Source organism: Penaeus monodon, chromosome 39 (assembly GCF_015228065.2).
Source record: "Penaeus monodon isolate SGIC_2016 chromosome 39, NSTDA_Pmon_1, whole genome shotgun sequence".
NCBI classification, from domain to species: domain Eukaryota; kingdom Metazoa; phylum Arthropoda; class Malacostraca; order Decapoda; family Penaeidae; genus Penaeus; species Penaeus monodon.
Window position 1 is genome coordinate 32,997,302 of NC_051424.1, and position 10,000 is coordinate 33,007,301.

The following is a 10,000-nucleotide window of genomic DNA, read 5'->3' on the forward strand; positions in this document are numbered from 1 at the left end:
GTGAGTCGCTGTTTTGTTAAAGGGGCACGGGAGAGGGTGGGGGGGTGAGGGGGGGGGGGGAGGGGAGGGAAGGGGTGGGGGGAAGGGGAAGGGGAAGGGAGTGTGGTGGGATGGGGGTGGGAAGGGGAAGGGGAAGGGGAGGGAGGGGGGAAAAAAGGGGGAGGGGTGGGGGTTTGGGGGGAAGGGGGAGGAGGGGGGGAAAGGGGGGGGAAAGGGGGGGGGGGAGAGGGAGGGGGGGGAAAAGGGAGGAAAGGAGATGGGCGAGGGAGGGGGGGAGGGGGCGGGGAGGAGGGAAGGTGTGGGGGCAAAAGGGGGGAGGGAAGGACGGGGAGGCGGCTTTGGGGGGGAAGGGGGGTGGGGAAAGGGGGGGAAAGGGGGGAAAAGGGGGGAGTTTTTGGGGAATTGGATTTTTTTAGATTTTTTTTTTTCAGGTTTTCGGTTGTATTTTTATTGTTTATGATTTTTACTTTATGTTCAATCAAACGTTCCTTTTTGCAAATTATTCCCCCCCTAATATTATCATCGTTTGTAGCAAATTCCCCTGGGATTTCATCATTTTATTATGGTTTTTAATTTCCATTTTTGATCATTATTATTCAAATTTTTCCCAAAACTTATCATTATTTTTGTTCTCATCAAACCATTATTAATAAAAATTTTTACCATTTTTCCCGTCGTTATCAAATTTTAACACTATTTTCTTTTATCCCCCTATTTTTTACAGCATCTTCCCCCAAAAAAAAATTTAAAAAAAAGGCAACGATCTAATAAAAAAAACGAAAAAAAAAAAGAAAAAACCCTGAAATATAACCCCCCCGTTTCGAAATTCCCTTGGGGTATCAACTTTATTTCCAGCGGGAAGGGTTTTCTTTTTAGTAAACCTATTTCGTGGGATAATGGGAATCTTCTGCCTTTGGGGGGGGGTTTTTCCCGGGGAGAGAGAGAGGGAGAGAGCGAGAGAGAAGAGAGAGAGGGGAAAAAGAAAGAGAAAGAGGAAAAAGGAAAAAAAGGAAAAAAGGGGAAAAAAAAGGAAAAAAGAGAAAGAGAAGAAAAAAGAAAAAAGGGGGAAAAGAGGGGAAAAAGGGAAAAAGAGAGAAAAAGAGAGGGGAGAGAGATAAGAATGAAGAGAGAAACAGAGGAAAAGAGAAAAGGGGAGGGGGAGAGATGAGAGAGAGAGAGAGGGGGAGAGAGAGGGGGAAAAAGAGAGAGAGGGGAGAGAAGGGGGGGGCGGGGGGGAGAGGGGAGAGAAGGGGAGAGGGGGAGAGAGAGAGAGAGATACAGAGAGATACAGAGAGAGAGAGAGAGAGAGAAAAGGGGAGAGAGAAAAGGGGGAGAGGGAGAGAAAAACAGGGAAAAAAATATCGGGGTTTCCGAGGGGGTGGCACGAAGGGCCCATAGCTTGGGGGAATTTTTTGATTATCTTACTCACATAGCACACCCACACAATATCACAAACATGCCCTGCACGCAGCAAAACGCGCACCCCACCCCACACAAACACCCCCAACACACCACACACACACACCCAAAACACACACACCCACAAACACACCAAAACCACACCCCACAACACACGCAAAACGAAAATAATATTTTAGATATATATATTTTATAATTTTTTATATATATAATATTATATATATGCCATTTTTATATTTTTATATATATATCTATAATATATATATATTCATTATATAAATATTAATTATATAATATATATATATATAAAGCATTATATATAAAATTTCTTTTTTTTAACGGTGGTTATGTCTGAGCCGCGTGGGCCACAGTTTTACTTTAATTTTAGTTTTCATGTTGTGATGTTTTGGGGGGTACGTGGGGAGGGGCCCCCGTTCCCTTTTCCCCCGGGGAAAAGGGGGGGGGGGGTAAACCTTTTTTGGGTAATATATATAGAATATAATATAAATTTTTAATATAAAATATATATTATAAATATATAAATATAATAAGATATATATTATATTTAAAATTATGAAATATATAAAAATTTTATATATATAAAATATATATAAATTAAAAAATATATATAATATATATATTAAAATATATATATTATTGATTAGAATTTTATAATATATATTTTTATATCAAAAAGGGGTTAATTTTAAATATTTTATAATATAATGAAAAATATTTAAAATTAAAAATATATGCATATATATAATTTTAAATATATATATATTTTATATAAAAATAATATATTTTATATGCAAATATATATAAAAAAATTATATATATATATATATTTTATATATATGATATATATAAAATCATATTGTTACTATAATATATTATAAATTTAATATTTTATATATTTTTTTATATATTTTTATAGATTTATATATACTGTATTATATATATATATTTAATAAAATATATTTAAAGATTATTATAATTATATTTTAATATATTATATATATATATTATATTGTATATTTTAAATTTTATATAGTATAATATATATATATATAATTTTTAATTATATATATAAATATATATGAGTTATATATAAAATGTATCTATGTATAATATTAAAATCCTAAATTAAAAGAAAGAAGGTAATATATACTATATATATAAAAATAATATATATGGAAAATTTTGGAAAATAGAATGAATAAAAGAAAACGATAATTGCATAGTAAAACATTAATTCCGGCCCCCTTAATCAATACAACATTAATATACAATACATATATAATTTTAGAGTATTGAACAAGATATATATATAATATGTGATAATATATAATTTAAAATATTAAATATATAATTAAGGGGGAAAATTATAAAAGTATATGGGCAAAGGGAATGAATAAAGTAAATATATATAAATATAACAATATATATATATATATAATATTTTTTTTTTTTTTTTTTTTTTTTTTTTTTTTTTTTTTTTTTTTTTTTTTTTTTAAAAATATAAAATTTTGAAAAAAAAAATAAAAATTTTATATTTTAAAATATATTGGTATATAAAGGGGTAATTATATATATAAGTATAAAAAATAATATATATAATATTATATGTATATTTTCATATATATATATATAAAAATAAATAATAATATAAAATAAAATATATTGGATATACATAAAAAATATAAATTTATATACAATATTTTATAAAATTTTTTAAAAATATTAAAATATGTGTATACAATATATAATATATTTAAAACCAAAAAATTTTTTAAAAATATAAAAATTAAAATATATCTTTTTATATTTTATATACATAATATATATATAGGAAGACATATTTTATTATATATATAGAAATATATATAATAATATATTTTAAAAGTTAAAACATATTATTAGATAAAGGGAAAATTTCAATAATAATATATTAATTTTATATAAAATATTGTTTTAACAAATAATATAATATATATAGTTTTTATAATATGGTAAAATATATATATGTAATAAAATAGAAAATATATAAAATATTAGATACATATATAAAAAATATTAAAATATTATATTAATTTTTAAAAAATATAATAAAATATTACATATTTATACTTTTATAAAAATTTATATTACATATTATATAGATTAAAAGTTATAAAATATATATATATAAATTAGATATTAATTATATAAATATATAAAAATTTTATTATATATAAAATTAAAAAAATATATAATATAATGTATATAATATATATAATTTTATGTATAATTTCATATAAAATATATATATATAAAATTTTAGAATTTTATTAAAAATATAAAAAAATATTTTTATATTATGTATATAATATAAAATTTTATAATAGGGTAATATATAGTAAAAAGAAAATAAATAAAATGTATATAATAGAAAGGGGGAAGGATAACATTAAAATATAAAATATAGATATTATATAAATATATAAAATACTAAAATATTAGGAATTAAAGATATAGGATAAATTATAGATTATTAAATATAATTATATGTATAAAATTTCATAAAAAATAGGGAATAAAAATAGATATAAATATAAATAATAAAATATGTTATATACATAAATATATATTTTATAATTTTATATAAATTAATAATATAAAAATAAAATAAAAAGTTAAATAATTTTATATATATATATATAAAATAAATATGGTATATATTTTATAAACATAATTTAAAATAATATTTATATAATATTTTTTATTATATATAATTTTATGATATAAAAATTTAAAACTTAGATAAAATAAAAATGTATAAAATAAATATTATATTATATAAAATATTATATTATAAGTATATAAAATTATATATATAATATATATTTAAAAATATATTAAAATATATATATAATAAAATGATATTAATATTTTTTATAAATAAAATTTTTATTATATTAAAAAATATATATATTTATTATATATAAAATTTTTATAATAATATATATGTATAATAAAACTATATTTTTAAATTTTATAATATTTATTTATTACTTTTTATATATATGGTATATTATAATATATATTTTATTTTGTATATTAAAATTTTGTTTTTAAAATGGTATAATTTTAAAAATTATATATGTATATACATATATATTATATATTTTGCATATAAATAATAATATTGCATTATATATAATTATATATGCATATATATTAAAAATATATGATATATATATTTTTTAATTTATAATATATATATATATAATATAAATATAATTTTATAATATATAATATATATATATTTTAATATTATATATATTATTAAAAGGTTTTGGTTTGGGTGTGTGTGTGTGTTGTGTGTGTGTGTGTGTTGTGTTGGGGGGGGGGGGGTGTACTATATGTTTTATTTTTTTATATAATCATTTATCAGTCAGACGCACATTCGAGCTCAAGATATTCCTCTGTTTTAAAAACTTACCTCGTTTCTACTTCTGCTCTCTCTCTCTCTTCTTCTCTCTCTCTCTCCTCTCTCTCTCTCTCTCCTTTCTCTCTCTCTCCTCTCTCTCTCTCTCGCTCCTGCCCCTCCTCTCTCGTCTTCTCTCGCTCTTCTCTCGCTCTTCTCGCCTCTCTCTCGCTCTCTTCCTCTTTCTTCTTCTCTCTTCTCCTCCCCTCTTTCCCCTCTCTTCCTCTCTCTCTTCTTCCCTTTTTTCTTTTCTCCTCCTCTCATCTCTCTCCTCTCTCTCTCTCTCTCTCTCTCTCTCTCTCTCTCTCTCTCTCGCTCTCTCTCTCTCTCTCTCTCTCCCTCTTCTCTCTCTCTCTCTCTCTCTCTCTCTCTCTCTCTCTCTCTCTCTCTCTTAAAAGGAAAATAAGAAAGAAGTAAAAAAAGGCCTCAACTTTGTTCCGATAAAACCTAAACAGGTTTAATATGTGATGATTGTCGACGCCACGAGTCGAGCGGAGTTGTAATAATTATCTTAACAAATTTTCCGAATTTTCACTGAATGATTATTAAATTTTGACATTCTTTTTTTCAGCTGTAAGGAAGAGCAAAATCTGAATGCTTTCTTTGCCATTGTCATCGGCCTGAGCAACGTTGCCGTCACTCGCCTCACGCAGACCTGGGAGCGCCTCTCATCCAAGTAAAAAGATGGTGGTTTTAATTTTGCGTGTTGAGATGTGGCACCACTGGACAGGAAGGAAAATGGCGGATTCTTGTTGACATTTTTAATTTTCTTTTTTTTATTAATTGTTGATCAATTCTATGATCCAGGGAAGCGAATACCAAAAATAAGAGATGATGGAATAGATGGTTGTAATATCTCAAGGGGATAGCACCTTGAAGAAATTCAAATGCGTATAGAAATTATAATGATAAAATAAACATGTATAATTATAATAAAAATAAAATAAAATAAATCGAAATGAAATAAGATTAAATAAGTTACGTAACGAAGCTTCCGAGAAACCCAATGATAGATATATAATAAGCAACAACATTCTGTTTCAGATTTCGAAAGATGTACACCGAATTCGAGATGCTGATAGATCCTTCGAGAAACCACCGAGCCTACAGGATCTACGTCGCCAAACTCCAGCCTCCGATCTTGCCATTTACGCCGCTTCTTATGAAAGGTGAATTGCTTGAAGTTCGTTGTTGATCTTTTAATGAGTCATTAGTCATTTGTAAATTATTTGAAGTTCGTTGTTGATCTTTTAATGAGTCATTAATCATTTGTAAATTATTTGAAGTTCGTTGTTGATCTTTTAATGAGTCGTTAGTCATTCGTAAACTACATTAAGCTCGTTGTTGATCATTTAATGAGTCGTTAGTCATTCGTAAACATTTTAAGCTCGTGGAAATTATGAAGGTAAATTACTTTAAGCTCGTTTTTGGGAATAATTTGATTATTTAATGTTATTGAGTCATTCCTCATTTGTCAACTATTTTAAGCTTGTTGGGGCTTAAAATATGGTTTTGTGGTATGAGATCCTTAGTTGTAAATTATTTTAAGCTCGTTTAAAATTCCTGTTTACTTTTTGTTTGTTTTCCCAACCATTTTGAATTACGTTGTTGCCTGAAATTAGTAGATTTTAAGATAACCATAAACTTGGTTGTTCTAATAATATTTATTTTCTCTTCTCTTCTCTCTAAATCCCCCCCTCTCTCTCTTCTTGCCTCTCTCCTCGTCCTTTTAATTCTCTCTCTCTTGTCTTAATCCGCCTATCTTTCCCTACCTCTTTTAACCACCCTCTCCCCCTGAATTAAATACCTTCCTTCCCGTTTCCCCTCACCCCATACTTACTCCCCCCCTTAATTTCATCCCTTCTTCCCGTCTACTACCCCTTTCCCCCCCTTCCCCTTACATTCTTTTCCCTTTTACTCCCTCCTTCCTTGTACCCTCCTTCCTCCCTTTCTTCCCGTTCCTTTTCCCTTTTCTCCCCTACCTTTCCTACCCTTCCTTTCCCTTCCTCTCCCATTACCTTTCCCCTTCCTACCCCTTACCTTTTCCCTTCCTCTCCCCTTCCTTTCCCTTCCTCTCCCTCTTCCTCTCCCCCCCTCCTTCCCCTCCCCCTCTCCCCCCACTCATGACTCTCACCCACGTGGCAACCGACCTTCCTGAGGGCCTTCGTCAACTTCGAATGCCACCTGCTCGCACAGAGTTTCCCCCACCATCCCTCCCTTCCGTCCAGCCCGTGAGTCATGCCCTCTACCTAAGGGGGCAGGGGGGGGCATTCAGGGTTTGAGTCGCAGTGTGGGAGGGGGGGCAGCCTCAGGGGTTGAGTCCAGAACGGTGGTCATTCAGGGATGTCAGAGGGGGCTAGGGGGAGTCTAGGTTGCAGTCAGAATGGGGCATCAGGGGATCTCCAGGGGAAAGGGGGGTTGAGTCAGGGGATGAGTCAGAGGGGGGAGGGGGTGAGTTAGGGGTTGAGTCAGAAGGGGGGAGTCAGGGGATGAGTCAGAGGGGGGAGGGGGGTTGAGTCAGAAGGGGAGGGTGGGGGGAGTCAGGGGATGAGTCAGAGGGGGGGAATCAGAGGGGGAGGGTGAGGTCAGAGGGGAAGGATGAGTTAGAGGGGGGGAATCAGAGGGGGAGGGGGGTTGAGTCAGAAGGGGGGAGTCAGGGGATGAGTCACAGGGGTGAGGGGAGGGGGAGTCAGAGGGTAGCCAGACGAGTGGATGAGGTGTGGATGGTGTGGGTAATGGTGGATTATGGATGAGTTAGGGTGTGGGTCAGTGAGTCGATGGGTGGATGAAGTGTGGGTGAGTCGCGGAGTGAGTTGGATAAGACGTAAGTGGATTGTGGGTGAATCGAAGGTGCGTATGCTATATGTTTGGAGGATGAGGCGAGGATGAGTAAGACAAACATGAGTCGGGGAGAATACAGGGGATGAGTCACTGAGGCGACGGATTTTGAAGTGTGGGTGAGTCAGGCGGGAATGAGTCAGTGAGTGAATGAGTTTTGACCGATGATTTTTGGTTCATTACCGATGAATTTGATGAGTAAGTGCTGAGAGGTGAGTAACGATGTTGAGTGTTATGGAAACGGTGAGTTCCGGATGAAATAAGGATGAGTCAATGGTGAGTCAGTAAAGGGATGGTTTATAAATGTCTTGATGTGTTCATGTTGCTGGTGAGTTCATGAATCAGAATTGAGTCAGTGGCTGATCACTCCAGACGAGTAGTTAGTGAGACAGGGCCGTTTATGAGTCAGGGTAGAGACTCGTTAATGGGCAATAGCATGTTACAGATGAGTCATTGATGAGTCAGTGAAGAGTGATAAATGAGTTGATGAGTCAAGTGATGAATTGTCCATGCGTCGTTGATGAGTCATTAATGAGCCATGAATAAGAGGTGAGTCGGTGATGAATAAGGGAAAAGTCAGCCACTGAGTTACAGATGAGTCATCGAAGGGAGATGATGGATCATGGGCGAGTCAGAGGATGAGTTAGAGCGAACCAGCTGAGACAGAGTGAGTCAGGGGATGAGTCATAATGTGAGTCAGAGGATGAATCAGAGGAGTGAGTCAGGGGATGAGTCATAATGTGAGTCAGAGGATGAATCAGAGCGAGCCAGCCGAGACAGAGTGAGTCAGGGGATGAGTCTAAGCCATGAGTCAGCGACGAGTCTAAAGCGCGTCTCCCGCAGCCCTGGAGGCGCCGCCGGTGCCCAAGAACGAGAGCGAGATCCGGGTCTACGTGAAGAACCTGCAGGTAATCGACAACCAGCGGCGCCTCCTCTCGCTCTCGCAACGCCTCGAGCCCAAGCGACCGTAGGAGGGGGCACAGAAGACGCCCTTCGTACCCCTGGGATCTGTCCGAGCCCCTGGGAGGTCCTTCGTACTTCTGGAATGTCCTCTGAGAGCTGGGGACGCGCGTCGTATCGACGGGACGCCGTTTCGTACTCCTGGGACGCCCTTAGAGAGCCCTCGGATGTCCTTCGTCATGATGGGCGGTTTTTCAGGACCGTGTGATGTCCCCTCGTCCCTTCAGGACGTCCTTCGTAGTGTTGGAAAGTCCTTCATTACCGTGCGACGTCCCTGAGTAGCCCTGAGACGCCCTTCAGCACTCCGGGGTGTTTTACGACACCCTTCCCCCTTCGCCTCGAGCTCAAGGGACACCAAGAGAGGGGAACGAGATGGGTTTGGGACGCGCCTCACATCCCTGAAGCGCCCTTTGTAAACCCTAGGTCGCCCTTCGTGTTTTTCTTTTTTCTGTGGCGCCCCTAGGATTCCCTCCTTCACATCTCGCAGTGCCTCGTGTCCAGAAGATCCTAAGTTGGGGAGCCAAATTGTCCTAGGATGTTTCTCGCTGCTCTTCGCAAGCCCTTCGTGGTTCCTGGATACTCTCTCGACGCTCTTGCGACGTCCTCCGTTCCCCTGAGACGTCCTTGGCTGCCTACAGGCGCCTGAGGACTCTCGTGACTCCTTGCCAAGACGCCCTCGGAATGTCTTTCACAATCCTGAAGAAGAAACTCTACGGAAGAAAAAAAGGCGGGAAGGAGGAGAACGAGGCTGGGTCCTCACTGCGGATTAGGCACTGCGAGTAAGAGTGTTTCTTGCCAACCAAGGCTCTGGGGAGTATTTTCAAAAGGACGAGATAAAAACGAAGTAGAAAATGAAACAGAAAACGTCTTGAAGAAAGGGGAGATAGAAAGGAAATAAAAAATGAAACAGAATGTCTTGAGAAAAGGGGAGATAGAAGGGAAATTAAAAAAAAGTATTTGGAGAAAAGGGAAGATCGAAATTAAGCAGATCATGAAATAGCGAGTATTTTGGGAAGGGGAGATAGAAATTGTCCCCCTAAACCCTATATCTGCAACGTGGTCCTTTTTCGTCAAAGATAAATGGTACGTACCCAGCTGGTGCCGCCATTATTATTTTTATTCTCTCCCCCACTGACTTCAAATATTGGGAAAGTCTTCCTATATTGTTATTCCTTCGAATTTGAATATTCTCACAAAGGAAAGAAAAAGTAAAAGAAAAAGGTGAAATTCAATTTTTTAAAGATATGGTCAAGAACTGGGATAAAAAGAGAAGGGCTTTGATTCCTCGGTGCAAATAATTAATGGAAAAAAAAA

At 35.0% G+C, this 10,000-nt stretch overlaps 1 protein-coding gene across 1 annotated transcript in view; it reads left to right on the top strand.

The window, feature by feature from the left end:
• The window catches only part of LOC119597554 (rap guanine nucleotide exchange factor 4-like), a 38,180-nt gene that overhangs the window by 28,031 nt on the left and 149 nt on the right, over nt 1–10,000 (top strand). Inside the window, exons 12-15 of the mRNA XM_037947131.1 lie at nt 5,460–5,564; nt 5,933–6,071; nt 8,099–8,109; nt 8,556–10,000. The exon at nt 8,556–10,000 is cut by the window's right edge and continues 149 nt beyond it. Of these exons, the coding sequence (XP_037803059.1) occupies nt 5,460–5,564; nt 5,933–6,071; nt 8,099–8,109; nt 8,556–8,697 (397 nt within the window). The 3' untranslated portion in view covers nt 8,698–10,000. The remainder of the gene's footprint in view (nt 1–5,459; nt 5,565–5,932; nt 6,072–8,098; nt 8,110–8,555) is intronic.